General features: G+C 41.0%; 1 protein-coding gene across 6 annotated transcripts in view; it reads left to right on the forward strand.

The window, feature by feature from the left end:
• LOC106091660 (pseudouridylate synthase RPUSD2) overlaps positions 1-19,214 on the forward strand; it is a 431,111-nt gene that overhangs the window by 272,132 nt on the left and 139,765 nt on the right. For all 6 annotated transcript variants that reach the window (XM_059365906.1, XM_059365903.1, XM_059365901.1 and 3 more), the window contains one exon: positions 6,993-7,080. In XM_059365906.1, the coding sequence (XP_059221889.1) occupies positions 6,993-7,080 (88 nt within the window). The remainder of the gene's footprint in view (positions 1-6,992; positions 7,081-19,214) is intronic.

Here is a 19,214-nt window from a genome sequence, read left to right on the forward strand (position 1 = left end):
GCCAGACCCTATCAAATGCCTTGGAGATATCCAAATCCACGACCTTACTCCCACCAAACTGGTGGATTGAGCGGCTCCATCTGCGGAACCCACATTGTCTATCGCTAAGAAGGCCATTGGACTCTAAGTATCTGACAAGATGATAGTTAACCATACTCTCCATAACCTTGGACAGCGCGGAGCATATCGCAATTGGCCGGTAATTCGCAGGGTTGTTCGCCCCACTTTTTGTGGTGATGGGCTGAACGTTCGCAACCTTCCAACGCGCCGCGAAAACTCTCGCATGGTAAGCAAGGTTGAAAAGGTTGCGTAGTGGACGAGCAAGCGTCGAAAAACACTTACAAAGGACAAGTGTTACCGTCTGGGCCCGGAGATTTATTAACGTCGAGACCCACAAGGACCCTTTTAACTCCACATGTTCGAAAGAATACCTGAGGCAAGGACCCAGTAGATTAGCCTTATCAACCGAAACGAATGAACAAAAGCTCTTGCATCTCCTCGGAGAAGTAATAACTTTGGCACGAAGACGCTGTTCGTAAAGAAACTTTTCGTGTCTAAGTACTCTGGCACGGGAAGTTCTTGCCTGTATGCACAGCATTTCGGTATTGGCATTTTTGTTCAGACGCCAAGTCCTAAATGCATCCTCTTTTGATCTTACAGCATCTCTACATGCCCAATTAAACCAAATTTTATTCTTTGATTTAACCGATAAATGCTTAGTCGAAATGAACGATCTCATTCCTATTAATATTACTTCCTGCACCATTTCGACAGAATTATTTACGTCACCGTTTAAATTATTAAATTTAAAATGCAGGAAAAATTCGTTGAGCTCAGCCCAACGTGCTCTTTCTTGTATAAAAAGAAGAACGAAGAGCAGAATATGAAAAGGACGCTGAAGTGATGCAGTGATCGGAATTACCAAGAGGCGCAAGGACATTAACTTCATAGTTCTCAGGGTGCGAAGTTAATAAAAGGTCAAGAGTGTTATGTTGGTGCCCTTCGACATATGAAATGTGTGTCGGGTTATTCACTAGTTGCATCAGGCCATTCTGCGTGGCGAATAGCTCGTCGTATTGACCCTCCGGAGTCGTATGTCCCGAATGGGAAAGCCAAGAGGAGTTGTGGACATTGAAATCGCCAGCAACAACGATTTCACTGTCCGGAAAATCCTCTAAGATTGCAGTAATTGAGTCAGAGTCAAAGTCGCTTAAGGAAAACTCCCTTTCCGAGTTTGGACTTCTATATATAAATCTGAAGTAAAGTACGTGTGTTCCAGTCCTTAATTCAACCTTAATGGAATTAAATTCCGGATCTTGTGAGCCCAAGACTTGCTGCCTATGGAACACTATATCATTACGTACATATAGCACAAGGCCTCTGTGGGGGATGAATGAAGATAGAGTGTGATACCCTGGAATGTGAAAATCCTGTGGATCAGAATCCTCATCCACCTGGGTTTCACATAAAGCGAGGACATCAGGCAAAATGTATTCTAAACTCACCAAACAATGTGCCAATCAGAAATCGAATCGTGTGTTCCAGTCCTTAATTTAACCCAAATGGCATTAAATTCCGGATCTTGTGAGCACAAGACTTGCTGCCTATGGAACACTATATCATTACGTACATGTAGCACAAGGCCCCTGTGGGGATGAAAGGATATAGAGTGTGATACCCTGGAATGTGAAAATCCAGTGGATCAGAATCCTCACCCACCTGGGTTTCACATAAAGCGAGGACATCAGGTCGATGATAATGAACATGGAAGTACACCGCGAAAAAGTTCGAACGTAACCCTCGTATGTTGGCAAAATATATTCTAAACTCACCAAACAATGTGCCAATCAGAAATATTTAACGTTATCAGTGTATTCAAACCTGTTCTCTTATCGCCGTGAATACCCCTACTGTTTAGTGTTATGCCTTAAACAGCGGGGTGACAGCAACAAGAGAACAAGAGCGTCAACCAATGCACGCGAAGCGGGAAAGGAAAGGGGCAACGAACACACCACAAGCAAGAAGGCATAAAAGCCCTTTGTGTGGTGGAAAAAAAAAAAAATCGCGAGTGCTGCCGGTGTTCGATATCCTCACAGTTTCTGCAAAAGTCGTTGCTGCCAACCTTCAGTCTATCAGTGACCTTCGGGCCTGGTCCTTAAAACTTAGCTTACATGTCGCTAGAGGCATACCCACAGATGCCAGTATCCCTGGAATGTATAGGGTAGTTCCTAGTCCCGCAAGCTCGTCCGCTTTACAATTTTCTGAGATATCTCTGTGGCCCGGCACACAGAACAGGGATTTAATGGCTGTCTGAGAAGATATTTATGTCAATCGTCATAATGACATTATATCATAGCCATTCCACCACTTCCTTAATTGCAAGGATCTCTGCTTGATACACACTGGAGTGGTCGGGTAACCTTTTCAATATGACCAGTTTTAGATCTTTAGAGTACACCCCAAAGCCCACCTGGTCGTTTAGTTTGAAACCATCCGTAAACAAGAATATGTAACTTCTGCTACCAGGGATATTGTTGTTGCAATTTGTTCTATGAGGAATAGTGGTACAGTAATTTTTAATCAAAAAGAGGCTCAGGTAGAGTGTATCCACACTGCCTACACACACACACATAGCCAATGAGAAAGCTCCCTTAACCTCATGGGAGTGGTCGCCGCAATTTGGGTAGCCACAATGTCCAGAAGCATAAGATGTAGCATTAAATTCAGTGCATTCATACTTTTCCAATTTGGGTTGAATTTTACAAAATTTATTCTTATACCTCCGATCTCCCGTTTTTCTCCCTAAATTGGATTTGAAATTTTGCATAGTGATTACTACTATAACCCCCAACATCCATGCTAATTATGGTCTGAATCCCATTCCATTGCTCCTATATAAACAGATCATCCCCCTTTTATGGGGTTAAAACCCTAATTCGGGTTTATATATATATATATATATATACATATATATATATATATGTATATATATATGAGCCGATCTGGATTATGTTCAGGTCGGCAAAAATAGACTTGCTCTGCTCCGAATCCCTGCTCGAAACATGAAATGTTAAGTTAGGAATTCCGTAGCACTTACAAAATCCTTGCTTGTTTTCCATACCACTCCTCTAAGTTGGTTCATGTCTGGTATTGAATCCTCACCTAAGTACCGATGTCTTTTAGCCGCGAAAGCCGGGCAATGGCATAGGAAATGCTCCAACGTCTCATCATCTTCCCTACATGCCCTACGCATGCTATCACTTGCCGCATCGAATTTGCATAAGTGAGTTCGTTCTCCTATGTGTCCCGTTATGATACCAGAAGCTGTATTGACCTCCTTCTTGATTCCTTTCAGTAATAGCCTTATTCTTCCACGATCCGGATCACCCCTTAGGTTTTTAGCCGTCCTGCCGACTGTTTCGCTGTTCCACAGCGCTCTTTAATCGGACTGTGTCAACCCAAAAGGCTGCGGGTTATTCAAGCTTATTGGCGGCAATCCTCTGACCTTCACTGCCAAATCGTCTGCCCTTTCATTCCCCATTACTTCGTTGTGGCCCGGCACCCAAACGATGCGTATTATACCATCCTCAAAGAAGGCGTTAATCTCCTTCTTACACTGCAAGACTGTCCGTGATCTTACCACCCTGGTTGTTATTGCCCTTATGGCCATTTTAATGTCCGCAAGGATTCTCACACTCGACGTCCTCGCCTTAGCACAACCCCACCTCACGTGAACGAGTAAAATTGGCCGAAAATTTCTGTTTTGACATTACCGCATTTGTTAGCGAGTGCATAATCGAGTATCAGCTGTTCGAAATCCACTTGTGGCTCAGGAATAGTCGAATAGAATTGTAACGTGAAATAAACGAAAAATTATACATTTCGTACCTTTTTGGTACAAATGTGTACAAATCAAGATATTTCCTTTGTGCCAATAACCCTTAGTATGAATCTCAAGTCGATAGCTCAACTAAAACTATTTTTGTCGCACCTTCCCATACAAATGGAACCAGTATGCAGTGGTGTCAGAAGTTCCGATGGCAGCTGCGTATTTGCGAGCCGAAAGCAGGGGAGAACTCATAAGCGACTGCCTCACTCTTTCGATATTTTACTGATGGTTCGTGGAAGTCTATTTCTGGATTTAGTGACATTTCCACTCTTCCGAAATGAGTTTACCTACGACGGAATCCGTATACGGCCAGGAACGAGTCTGTGAGGAGGAATTAAAAAGCTAGCGCAAAAGGAACGTTGCATAGCAACAATGAAGCGACCGTAAGAAAAGGAGCTCTTGATAACGAAGGCTCGCTGCTCCCTAAATCAGAGCATGGTGGCAACTAACTGAGTAGAGAAAAACAAACTTGGGGACTTCCCCATCCAGATGCGCCCACTCTCTATTTGACAATAACTCAAAAAAAGGCTTGTGTCAAATAGCGCGAAGAAATCTTTAAAAAATAACGATCACTGTGCTTTAAAATGCGTTTATAAGACCATCACAGGCTGAGAATAGTGGATCTACGCGTATGAGCCCGAAACAAAACAAACATCGACCGTGTGGGTCTTCGAAGTCAAACCAAATCCAACAAAAGTTGTTCGTGGAAGAATCACTTTGGTCGCCTGTTTCTTCCGCAAAACTGATCTGCGACTGCGACTTTGGGCTTGATCACAATTTGATTTCGTGGAATCTTGGGAGAAATTCGAAAAACGAACATTGCTCACCCTGATGATCATTGTTCTCACACATTAGCTGAAACCTGCGACTTTTTGACCGACAAAAATGTCGAATGAGTGGGTCATTTGCCGTTCACTCCTGACTTGGAACCCACTGACTTTTTTCGTTCTCACACATTAAGATAAAAATGCGTGGTCAATGATTTTCGTCGCCAGCAAATGCTGTTGATGCGTTCAATAACCATGTTTTGGGTGGTTTTTGAGTGGTAAAAGTGCTTCGACCATTGATTTGAGCACATGCAAAAGTTTATAAATCATGCTGGAGGATACTTCGATAAAGAATAAAACAATTTTTGTTGATACAATTTGTTTACATTTTACTATGCCTGATATGCCCATACATAGGTATTCGTATCCTATTGCTATTTACGTCTGTCTTTCAAAAATACAAAATGAGTTTTACTTTACTTTAATTGGCTATGAAAGAATATTTGTTCCACTAGCCGAACGTAGAATAGCGTTCCAAGCACGTCGATCTTCTGCGCTCATTCTAAAATCTCTGACACCATGTTTCGAGGAGTCTGCCACCACTTGATCTTTCCATCGGGCTTTTGGTCTTCCCGGTTTGCGTATACCACCGTGTTTGCCCTCAAAAGACTTCTTTGCTGGAGCTTCTTCATCCATTCTGACAACATGACCTAGCCAACGCAGCCGTTGTAATTTGATGCGTGTAACTAAGATATCGTCGTCATACAGCTCGTGGTTCATACGTCGCCTATATTCTCCATTAACGCAAACTGGTCCATATATTTTACGAAGAATCTTTCTCTCAAATACTCCAAACACTGCCTCATCTGCTTTCACATATACCCATGCTTCAGAACCATATAACAGCACGGGTAGTATCAGTGTCTTGTATAGTGTAATCTTCGTCTGGCGAGAGGTGGCCTTGTTTTTAAACTGCTTACTTAGTCCAAAGTAGCATCTGTTTGCCAGTATTATTCTTCGTTTAATCTCAAAACTGGTGTCATTCGTTTCGGTTATGGCGGTGCTGATGTAGATAAAGTTACTGACTGTCTCAAAGTTGTGGTTCCCAACTTTCTCCATTTTCTTTATCTGGTCGGTTGTGCAAGGCTTTTTGGGAGTTGAATCCATCCATTTCTTCTCATCTCCATTTACTGCCAGACCCATTTTCACTGACTCTCTTTCGATTCTTTCGAAGGCTGCAGTTACCACTTCCGGTGACCGACCTATGATATCGATGCCGTCGGCATAGGCGAGTAGCATGTGTTCTCGTGTGATTAGTGTGTCATATCTATTCACACATGCATCTCGTATAATCTTCTCCAGCAGGATATTAAAGAGATCACACGATAGACTGTCTCCTTGTCTGAAACCTCGTTTGGTATTAAATGGATCGGAAAGATTCTTTCCTATTCTTACTGAGGAACGCGTATCAGCAAGTGTCATCCTGCAGAGTCTTATTAATTTTGCAGGGATAGCTAACTCAGACATGGCTTGAAATACCTTTGAACTTAAGGGAGTATCGAAGGCGGCTTTGTAGTCAACAAAGATATGGTAGGTGTGGAATTGTCCTTCTCGGGTCTTTTCCAGGATTTGGCGCAATGTGAATATCTGGTCTAGGGTGGATTTGCCAGGTCTAAAGACGCATTGATAGGGCCCAATTATCTCATTGACTTTAGGTTGTAGTCTTTCACACAGTTCGCTCGAGAGTAACTTGTATGCGATTATTCCTCTGTAGTTGGCACAAATGAGTTTTACAGTCTGAAACAATTTTATGCTACACATTAACCAAAAATCCATGTTAGAAATCTAAACACTTACAGTCTATCACTTCTACACTACCAAAAGGGACCGAGAGCCAATTATTTATACTAACGTGAGCATCAAAATGATTTAACAGTAGACTTACTGGTACCGTTTGAACCGTTGAGTGGACCAACCACCACCTCGTAATAAGTACTTATTTTGCACGGAAACTAAACAGCAACTCGGGATAGCTCAGCGTATTATCCTCTAAACAGTTGATGGTTTGCAGCGTGAAATCTTAGGCCGACGAGTAGGCTTGGAACGGACTCGAAAGTCCCAACGGCTGTGGTGGTGGTATCAGGACGAAGCATGTCGTATTGAGTATTTTTTAAGACAAAAGAAGCTTTTTCAATGATTTTTTATCGATGGAACTGAAATATAAATAACAGTCTTAACAGTTGTATGCCTCAAATTATGAGATTTAATTTATCTTCTTCGTATTATTGAAAATGCAAAAAATTTATTATTCGACATTTATCTTTTCAAAATTGCAGGCATGAAGTTCCAGTAACTTGTGAACCAATCACAATTGTACACATAGACGACGATATTGTTGTTGTGAACAAACCAGCTTCTATACCAGTAAGTACTGTCCTTAATATATATAGTAATATGCTTTTCGCTTTTTCCCTTTCGATACGAGCTCAATGATCGAAGATTTTTGCAATGGAGAAGAAAAGCCAGAGACCATTGCAAATATCGCCGATCATTGAGCTCGTCTTCAAAAAGAAACAAACGAAAAATTGTTAAATTAAATTATCTTCGCCCTAACAGGCAAAAAACTTGGAAATTTAATATTTTTTGAAAAATTTTATTTGTAACATTTTTGCCGAATGTTGAGAGTAGCCTTATAAAAATTGTTAAATGAATATTCCCTGAATAGTTTGAAAAACTGAAAAGTAAAAACTCAGCGCAATTTTTGTTTCAAAAATAGAAAAAAAAAATGTTTAAGCTTTCGGAATATATCCAGATGGGGTAGTCCATAAATGGAGTGCCAGGTAGTCCGTTTGTCCCAACATATCCTGTGGGAAATGCGTTTTCCTCAAAAGCCTCAACATCTTCTCCCTTGTTACTGCACTCCTCCTCGCAGCTCGCAGCCCAATGGCACGTCATTTCTGTCATTGACAACTCGACTATTCGTCCACCTTGGACGGAGGGTCCTCTTCACCAGGGTTGTCTTCGGAATCAACAGCAACATCAAGATCTGGATTTCAGGTCCTGTATACTACGGTCTTTTACGAGGTATCGATCATTTCCCATGATCGTTATGCGATAGGTGGCCAAGTGGCTTATTTGAATTTCTTGCCATAAGCTCGCAATTGATATCAGCAATGCTTACTTTGCTATGCAAATCTTTGTAACAAATCTTGGTAACACCTATCCTTTTATCTTGGCAACAAATTGCATCGATGTGACTGACTGACAGGGCTTCGACAGATCATTGTTCATTCAATGTTTTAGACCCGAATGATTAGCATGACTGACCATGAAAACTGTCCTATCGCATGTTGCAAAGCAGTCGTCGTGCTATGAAGTCTATGGAATCCGTGATGGTAATCGGCTTGGCCCGGGAGGAGAAGTCCCTCAAGCGTCTTGGTACTGGCGAGAGAAGGGAAAACGATCTGTACAACTCTCCTTTACTCGGGTCCTTTCCAGCTTTCAGTAACGGGATCACTCTGCCCATATTCCAGATATCGGGAACTATGAGAGTACGCAGAGAAAAGTTGAAGATAAGTAAAATTATGTACTCAACTCAGATACTCAGATACATCCAATTTCTTCAGCATCAGTGTAGAGTGCTAAGCGTCTTGGGAGACTTGGCGCTGCAAACTACATTTGTAACTTCGTTTGCGGTCAATTGAAGTGGTTGTTCACTGGCTCGTCGACCACGAAGAAATGCGCCCGGTTAATTAATCGGGATTAGTCACTTTTCGTTGCCAAAAGTGACTGAGGTCCCCTCATTCCTCTTCTAGAGGCTCCATAGTGACTTAGCAGTAGACCCCTGCTTGCCAATGCAGCACTATGGGAAAAATTATCGGTTTAGCGAGAAATACATCGAAAAGTGACCTACGTACATTTATAAATCATGAGCACAATTTAATCTATGTTGTGGACTTTATTTAAGGCTCATTAACATTTGTGTTTGCTTTGCCCAAAGCGTAATAGCGACTTATTTATTTTTGAAAAGTTTTAGACTGTCTTAAACGTTTTATTGTAATCGAAACGTTGCTGTTGACCTGTACAATCCGTTGAAATCTTGATATTATATTCACTTAATTTTAGTATTTTGTCACAACAAGTGAACAAAATAATTTTTTTTTTTAATATTATTAATGATTTTAATTAGCCTCGACCAAGCAAAATATGGAAGAGGGATCGTAGGTACGGTTGTGCATGGTTGCCCAGATTTCTTATTGTGTTAATATTATATATCTGTATGTATCTTATGCGGCTGAGGCGCTCGGCCAATAAACGCCCCCGGCAAACTCTGAGAATTACTATGAGAAACAAAGGAATAGTAGAAACGGACCCCCCTAACGTTGACGTCCCACGCAAACGAAAAAAGCCATGATTTGCGGATCTAAATGTCTGGAATGTCCGTACTCTCCATAGAGAGTAGGACATTCCAGCCAGCGCGTAGCAGTATACGCGCTGGCGGAGAAGTACAAGGCAGATATTCGCGTCACTACAACACCAAACGGTGACGAACTTTAATATAGCTGCAATAACACGAGGCACGAATTTGACTGTGGTTTCGTGGTTAGTCGTAGACTGAAACACCTTGTCTCAAGCTTTACTCCGGCAAATGAGAGGCTAGCCACAATCTGCATAAATGCAAAATTCTTCAAAATTGGCCCTATTTGTGCCCATGCCCCGACGAAAGACAAACACGAGCAGACCAAGAATATTTTCTACGAGCACCTAGAGAGAGAATATGACCGCTTCCCCGCCTATGATATTAAAATCGGAAGGAAGACACCTTTGGTCTAACAGTCGGAAAGTTTAGCCTCCACGAGATAGCGTCCTATAATTGGTTGAGGCTGATAGATTTCGCCGCGGCAGAAAACATGGTGGTTAGTAGCACCAGATTTCAACATAAAAACATTCGCAAAGCCACCTTGTGATAGATGGAAGGCATTCATCCAGCTTTATAGATGTAGAATCGATCCGTGGAGCGAATATGGATTCGGATCATTACCTTTTTGAAGCAAAGGTTGCCACCCGTTTGAACATGGCGAGGACAGTACGATCTGACACTGCGCGGAAGCTAGACATTAAAAGGCTGCAAACACAACGGCAGAAAGCAAACGGAAATGGAAAGACGTGAGTGTGAGCGAACTGCGATGTACAGGAGTCAGAATGAAGTATGAAAATTCTACCAAAGAATTAAACATCAAACTCATGGATTTGGTGCAGGAACATCCTCCTGCAGAGACAAAGAAGGAAATCTAGTAACTGACACAGACAGCGTGCTGAGGATATGGAAATATTAGTTTACCCAACTGATAGTGTCCGACGTTGGCAGAGAAGAGGATACCGCAGAACCAATCCCTGATGATTGGAATATTAACCCCCTAGTCAGAATGAGGTCCAAGTAGCAGTGACCCGACTGAAGAACAGCTAGGCAACAAGAGACGACGGGTTACCCGCTGAACTATTTAAGATCGGAGGCGACACGCTTGTAAGGCGTATGCATCAGCTTGTGTGCGCAATCTGGCTAGAAGAACGCATACCCGATGATTGGAACCTCAGCACACCTTGTCCTGTATACAAGAAAGAAGACAAGACGAAATGTGCCAACTACAGAGGAATAAGTCTCCTCTCCATTGCATACAAGATACTCTTGACCGCACTGTGTGAAAGATTAAAGCCTAAGTCAATAAAATAATTGGGCCCTATAAATGGGGCTTTAAACCAGGTAAATCCAACCTAGACCAGATATTCATACTGCGCCAAATCCTGGAAAAAAGCTCGAGAAGGACAATTCAACACCAACCATCTCTTTATTGACTACAAAGCCGCTTTCGATACCCCTTTACGTTCAAAGGTATTTGAAGCCATGTCTGAGTTTAGTATCCCTGCAAAATTATTAAGATTGCAGGATGACACTTACTGATACGCTTTCCTTAGTAAAAATAGGAAAGACTCTCTCGGATCCATTTAATACCAAACAAGATTAAAATGCTGCTGGAGTAGATAACACGAGATGCAGATGGGAATAGATATGACACACTAATTACAATAGAGCAAATGCTATACGCCTATGCCGACGACATCGACATCATAGGTCGGTCACCGGAAGTAATAACAGCAGCGTTTGAAGAATCGAAAGACACTGTAATACCCGTGTTCGTAAAATATATGGACCAATTTGCACTAATGGAGAATATAGGCGCGGTATGAACCACGAGCTGAATGAGCTGTATGACGACCATAGCATAGTTACACGTATCAAAATACAACGGCTGCGTTGGCTAGGTCATGTTGTCAAAATGGATAAAGAAGCTCCAGCAAAGAAGTCTTTTGAAGGCAAACACGGTGGTATACGCAAACCGGGAAGACCAAAAGCCCGATGGAAAGATCAAGTGGTGGGAGACACCTCGAAATTTGGTGTCAGAGATTTTAAAATGAGCGCAGAAGATCGAGATGCTTGGAACGCTATTCTACGTTCATCTAGTGGAACAAATATTCTTTCATAGCCAATTAAAGTAAAGTAAAGTTGTCACTATAAAAAAATCCTACCAAAATATTTCAAAAAACCTATACAATTTCTTCCCAGCCGATGTAAACTAAATGTAAAGACACGCAAACTTCTCGTAACAGTTATTATTATTGGTACAATGTATGATAATGAAACCGGCCTCCCCGAACTTTTGTATACTACATCTTATCCAAATTTTGTTAATATTTGTGAACAAAAGAAATTTTTTTCCGGGATACTGGTCTCTATCGGATATTTTTTCAAATATCGGGTAAAAAATTTGACTTCTTTGGCTTCAAAACCTGTCCTGTTTATGGACAGTCAGATGGCCATAGGGGCAATAAAAACCAGGAAGGTAAGGTCACGAACAGTCTTGCAGTGTAAGAAAGAGATTAACGCCTTCTCTGAGATGGCAAAATCCGCATCGTTTGGGTACGGGGCCATATCGGAGTAAGGAGGAATGAAATGGCAGACGATTTGGCGGTAAAGGCCAGAGAACTGCCGTCGATAAACTTGGTTAACCTTTCGGGTCGACGCAGGCCTATTTAAGGGTGTGGGCGACAAACGCGCATCTAACACTGTGCAACAGCGAAACAGTCGGTAGGACGACGAAAATCCTATGGGCGATCCAGATCGTGAGAATACAAGGCTATTACTGAAAGGAAGTGCGAAGGTGCTCTTTTTTGGTTTTTAGAGCGCATAGAGGCATGGGCGGATTAATATCTGCACCCTCTATTCAACTCAACCTTACCTAGTCAAGCGTCATACATATGTATGTATATCACTTTCGCAGCATGGTATTTCAATTTTTGTATATAAATATTCGAAAGAAAATTTTGTTCCATATTTTGTAAAAGAAGGCGCAGCGGAGCGGGCTCGGTTCAGCTAGTTTAGAAAGAAGTGGCCATTTTATGGCAGTCATGTACACATTAACAGAGCAAAAAATTGCGGGCGAGTTCAGTCACCTTTTGAAATGTATACCGATGGATGCGTGTCATGTGTTCAAGGATGCTGTTGATCAGGTAATTTATTTGCAGTAATACTCCATAATTGCAAATCATCTCTTCCAACATAATTTCTCATGATCATTAGATCGGGAAAATGCCTAAACTAACCAAAACACATAGCAATAACATTAAATGATATGGACCGTACAATCGATTCAAATAAAGATTTCATGCATTTTCTGCGATTTGTGTGTGTGTTTTTTTTTTTTTGAAAACCCCTTTAGTTCGCGTCTCCCGATTTCATATTTTGATTCGCTGGTAGCCGCAATTGTAATCCGATTTTACTGATATTTTGCGCGGAGTATTTCGTTATGACTTCCAACAACTGTGTCATTTGACATCTTGAGCCCTTGGAAGGCGCAACTGTAATGCGGTTTTGCTACAAATTTGCACAGAGCGTTTTTTATTACTTTCAACAACCGTGATATAGCTCCCATATAAATCGATCTCCTGATTAGTCTTATACGACCCCTAGAAGCTTCAATTTCACATATGCCTTCAACTATGTTGTATTGTTGAAATTTTCCGCAGAATCCATGATGGTGTGTTCCCGAGATTCGGTCCAGTCGAGCTTAGCACATTTCTATTTGTTATGTTATAATTTCTTTAAAACTGTATATTTATCGTATAATATATGTATAATATGTAATTTTTTTCTAAAAGTGATTTATGCATTTTTTTACTATTTGATATAGCTTAGGTTAGGTTAAAAAAGCGTGCGAATATCTGAGTCAGTAATCGACTTTTTGTGCGCTATAAATACTAAAAAGTAACCTCGGAAAGGAAAATCTAATTGTTTGCCATGCCACGCCCCTTAGTTGGTTCAGGTCTGGTACTGGGTGCCCACCTAAGTACCGGTGACTGTTAGCAGCAAAAACTGGGCAATGACATACACTGTATGTATGTATGGTATGGTACTATTTTTTGTGTTGTTGGCAAAAATGTTAATACCATCACGTGTTGAAATACTCGAAAGCGGTGAAAATGATAAATCTCTTGTGTGGTAAACGATGCTGTGTTTGTGTATTCATATGAAAACCACTTCTAAGAATCAATTGATTCCATATCCATTAATGGATATGGAATCAATTACTGGATACAAAGAATCGAGGTTCGTAACGGTGTAACATTATTTTTTGTAATTGTTTAGTAACAACTCTTAACATAAATCGAAATAAAATAAAACTAAAATGTATTTTAATTGTTTTTTATTTTGCTTCATTAGGGGGTTCAATTACGGTTTGGTACTTATACAAATAACGGTTTGGAATTAAAACCAACAACAAATTGGTATTAAAACCAATACCAGTATGGTAATAAGGCTATTATCAAACATTATTTATCATTTTATAATTCATTCATAACATGCGATATTGCTTTACTATCAATACCGTATGGTACTGAAATGAACACGTTTGGTATCAACTTTTCTCTGGGTGTAGAAATAGGCCATTGTCTCATCATCTTCCGCACAAGCCCTGCACATGCTATCACTTTCCGCACCGATTTTGCACAAGTGAGCTCGTAGTCCTATGTGTCCCGTTATTGTAACGAAACCTATTCTGACCTCCTTCTTACTTTTCTTCTGTAAAGCCTCGTCTTCTCACGATCTCCCCATAGGATTTTCGCCGTCCTACCGACAGTTTCGCGGTTTCACAGTGTTACATGCGCAGTCGTCGACCACACCCTTAACTTGGACTGCGTCGACCTGAAATACTTCGGGTTAACCAAGTTTATCGACGGCAGTCCTCTGGCCTTTACTACCAAATCGTCGGCTCTCTCATTCCCCCTTACTCCGCTATGACTCGGCAACCAAACGACGCGGATTGTGCCACCCAAGGGAAGGCATTAATTTCCTTCTTACACTCCAAGACTTACCGTCCAAGACTTACCGTCCTCCAATAACAACTGCCCTAATGCTCAGCTTATTGGCCGTAAAGATGTTTACACTTGACGTCTTCGCGTTAACACCACAAAACTTCCCATATTCCGTGATCGCCCGGATCTCTACCTGCAGGATCGTATTATGGTCTGGCAGTCAAAACAAATCTCAGTCCCTGGGTTCTTGATCTAAACATTCAGACCCACTCCGTCACCAAGTTATGATTCATCTGTATAGCATGTACTCCCAGATGGCAATACCAGAGTTCCGTCAATCCAAGACTGTGTCCTTGCAGCTGTATCTCGAAGTGCCATCTCAGGTATCTGATCGGAAAACTCTTCTAATCAATCCGGATTTCCTATCGTAGCCACGATTTTACCGCGATGGTATGACCTGCTCCTATCTTCCATCCTTTTCCCCATCGCATTAAGTGTCATAGATGCAGTCGCTGCTTCGCAAAAAAATGCTGCCAGGGTATTAATACCACCCTTACCTGCTGTCAGTCTGTCGGAGTCCTAGGCACGTTTTGAAAATAGTGGCCAGGTGGGGCGTAGTAACGCCAGAAATAGTCCATTAGATTCGGGCGATTTAAATGGTTTGAAGCTCCACAAGGCTTCTTTTACCATAAATTCCGCTATGATAAGCCTTCGATCAACCTCATTGTTCCAATATTCCGGTGTCTCCGTGATTCCCGTCGTATTATGTGGAAAATTCGTTTTCATAAAAAAACCTCTACATGTCCTCGGTGTTCTCTGCTCTCTCTCTCCCATCTCGTCTACTAACGTTTCAGTTTGGACATGAGTTCTTGAGTAATCCTGTTGATTTTGTCGTCAATGTCGTTATGCTTGGATAATCTAAATTACCTTGCCCAAGTCTTCTTCTGATTGTCTTCGGAATTTTTTTTCGGTTGGGTTTCAACTTATTACGGAAGCTTATCGGATTCGGAGTCGTGCTATTCTAAACCTATTGTAGCGATGGGCAGAGAAGGAGTGCTTCATGGAGATCATCTAATCCTGACCCTCATCTATCAGGGGCCTAATTCTCGCATCCGCAATCGACTTATTGCGATCGAGTTTCGCATTTTTTGGGTTATGACATCCGTTATCGATTAATTCTATTCAAAACTTCGAATAGAAATGTGCGATTTTTTGCCAGCCGCAATTTACTTATCGTAAATAACAAGAAATTATCGTCTATTTTCATGAAACTACGCAAAAAATAGGACATCAAAGCATTTATTTCACAAAATAAAACAATTATTATAATATTTTCACATTCTTGGTCCTTAAATTGAACAAAAATTTACTTTGTGCTTAAGCCAAATTCGGCAAAGTAAATTATCAAATTATCTACAAACATGACCAAACCAACAGTTGAATCATTTAACCACTAAATTTAAGGTAGCAGGATATTTTTTCAAGCCAAATGTGTAGACTTTATCCAATTGTACTTTCGCTGTTGTTCTCCTTGTGCCTGCCCGAAAAAACAAACATCAAACAAGTACCTTTGGCTGTGCTAGAGCCGACGTTAGGTTAGGTTGAAAGGAGGGTGCAGATGTCAATCCGCCCCATGCCACTATGGACATACACCTAAGCCAGTAATCGGCTTGTTGTGCGCTCTAAAAACTATAAAGTAACATCTAAAAAGAAAATTTTTAGTTAAGAGAGCCGACGCATTCCACATATTTTTTTCACATAAAACAACAATCTATATATATAAAAATGAATTTGTGTTTGTTTGTATGTTTGTTTGTTTGTTTGTATGTTTGTTTGTTTGTTTGTATGTTTGTTTGTTTGTTTGTATGTTTGTTTGTGGGTTTGTAAATTTGCTTGTTCCGTATAGACTCAAAAACGGCAAAAGTACCACCCAAAACTAAAAGTGGACCGATTGGTATAATATGGGACTTAAATGAAAGGTATTCAAGAGTAGAGTACGATTTCCATATTAAAAATTGAGTTCAAGTAATTGGGGGGCCGCCCCGACCCCAAAACCCCCCAAATTGGTTTATTGGACGATAATGACAACATGGGGCTCGAATAAAAGGTATTCGCGAATAGATTACGAATATGGTCAGGAAGGAGGTATAGGCTATGAAATTTGTTAATGTTCGAAGGGGGCGAATCCTCCTCCGTTACCACAAAAACGCCACCCAAAATCAAAAATTGACCGATAGGGACAATATGGGTATTAAATGAAAGATATTGGAGATTAAAAAGCGAATATGGTATAAAAACTTGGGTTCATGTTTCTAAGGGGTAGCCCAAACCCGAAGACTGCTCCAAATAGACATATTGGACGTATATGTCAATATAGGTTTCAAATGAAAGGTATTCAGAAGTAGACTACGATAAAAAACGAGGTCCAAGTAATTGATAGTCGCCCTATCCCTGATAAGCTCCCCAAATGGGAATACTACTCAATCATAGCTTGATGAAACTCAAATGAGAGCAGATTACGTGTATGACATTAAACTTTGTATCCAAGAACCTAGGAGGCTGTATATACTAAGCATGACAATATGAGGTTAAATGAAAGGTATAAGGTTGTGTACCGCGAATCTGATATCATTATTCTGCTCATATATCTACCGGACCACCTCAACCCAAAACAGTCGATCAATTATAATGACCGAACGGGACATTGTGTGATTTAATTAATATGTAGGCCGCCATAGCCCCGAAATTATAACATTCAGCGTGAAAGCAGGAGTTGCAAACCTTAACGATAAGGGTGCAACCATTTTTAGCTCACCGAAAGACGAGACCAAACGACGTGTTGCTGGGCAATACTTTTTCAGCGAAATCGGACAATAAATACGCCGTTTATGGACCCAAAACCGTTAATCGTGAGATCGGCCTATATGACAGCTATATTCAAATCTGGACCGATCAAATTGAAAAAAGACGTCGAAGAGCCTAACTAAACACACTGTCTCAAATTTCAGCGACATCGGACAATAAATGCGCCTTTTATGGACACAAAACCTATAAAAAATATACCCCTATCCTTCGGTGGTGGGTATAAAAAAAGGCTAAATGAGGAATAGTGATTCATAGACAACCACCATACCATGTGATCCACTGAAAGCGAGTAGCACTAACGTTTAAATTAGCGTCATCTGGCAGTCTTCAACTGAAATTGTTTGATCCAATTGGATTTAGTTGATCCAATTAAAAACATGCCAACATGAACAGAGAGAGGGCAGAGTGGTAAAAATTAATCATCAGCATGTATCTTTGTTATGACAACCTATCGGTCCTTTGAATAAAGAAAAATAAAGTATAGGAATATAGGAAGGGTCTAAAAGCAAAAAATTTGGTATCAAATTCTGGGGTGGGATGCCTAGGAGAGCCGCCCAACCCCAAAACCCGGCAAACGGATTTATAGACCAACCACTACAATATGGGACTCAAATTAAAGGTATTTGAGAGTAGAAAACGAATCTGATATTCAATTGCGGAACTAAGTGTTCCGCAAAACCCCTCAAATCAGAAATATTTACCGATCATGGCAATATGGATCTTAAATGAAAAATCTTTGGGAATAGAGCACGAAATTGACTTTCACTTTTGGGACCAAGTGTCTGGGGGTCCACCACATCCCAAGAAGGACTTTTACTGACCATTGCAATGTGACGTTTAAATAAGAGGTACTTGAGTGTAGAAAAATCCATGGGAAAATTGGAATACATTTTCAACTACAATTGCGCAGAAATGTACTTCTCTCCAACATAGCATAATCGGGCGCAGCAGAGCGGGCCGGGCTCAGCTAGTCTTATATATAAAAATCAATTCGTGTTTGTTTGTATGTTTGGGTGTTCCTTATGGACTTAGAAACGGCTGAACCGATTTTCTTGAAATTTTCACAGATGGTGCATAATGACGCCGTGGTGAAAATAGGGTACTAAATTTTTTGATATCTGAAGGGGGGCGGACCCTCCTTCTTGCCCTAATTTTCAAAAATACCAGATCTCGGAGATGGGTGGTGCGATTTAAGCGGATTTTTGTGTGCTCTCATGAAGTACCCTAAAAATAAAAATTTGGTATCCAAATTTCGGATGGGGTACCTAAGGGGACCGCCCCCCCTAAAACCAACCAAACATATGTTTAGACCAATCACGACAATGATACCAATCAAATGAAAGGTATTTAGGATAAGAAAACTTATCTGATACCCAATTGTCGGACCAAGTGTTAGGGGGACCACCCCAACCCCCAAAACACTGACCATGGGAATATGGAGCTTAAATAAAAGGTCGCCTGCCCCCAAAAACGTCCCCAAAGGGACAAATTTACGACCATAGCAATATGGGGCTCATATGAAAGGTCTTTGGGAGTAAAGCACGAATCTGATATCAATTCGGAAAAAGTGTCTATGGGGTCACCCCACCCCCACAGCACCAACCAAATAGGAAGTATTTTCTGACTATTGCAATATGAGGCTCAAATAAGAAGGGTTTTAGAGTAGAACACGAATCCGAAATATATTTTCAAGACCAACTCACTGAGTGGCCACCCATCCCCAGAACACCCCCAAGCCGCTCATGTTTGCCGACTATGGAAATATGGGGCTCAAATTAAATGTATTTTGGAGTAGACCACGTATCTGATATCAACATTAGGGACCAACTATCGAGGGGACGTCCCACCACCATAACAACCCCCAATTAGTACGTATTTGCTCACCAAGACAATTTGGGTCTTGAAGAGAGTGGAACTAAATATTTATAGTTTTTAGGGCCAATACCCCAAACCGGACATATTTGCTGAATTTTGCATTGAGGAGTTTAAATGAGATTAGAAAACGAATTTGATATCCAATTTTGAGGGCAATGGCAATATGAGGTTCAAATAAATCATATATAGATAAATGAAAATAAAGCACGTTGCTGATGTATTTTCCGGGCTTAGTGTTTGAGGGACCACCTCAATCCCCAAAACACCCCTAAATCGGGAATTTTTACTGGCCATGTCAATGTGGAGACTAAATGAAAGGTATTGGGGGGTAGAGCAAGAATTGATACCCACTTTCGGGATCAATTTTCTGGGGGTCTACCCCTTTCCCAAAGTACCCCACAAACAGCAATTTTTACTTATAATCGCAATATGGGTCTCAAATAAAGGTA

Source organism: Stomoxys calcitrans, chromosome 3 (assembly GCF_963082655.1).
Source record: "Stomoxys calcitrans chromosome 3, idStoCalc2.1, whole genome shotgun sequence".
Classification (NCBI taxonomy): domain Eukaryota; kingdom Metazoa; phylum Arthropoda; class Insecta; order Diptera; family Muscidae; genus Stomoxys; species Stomoxys calcitrans.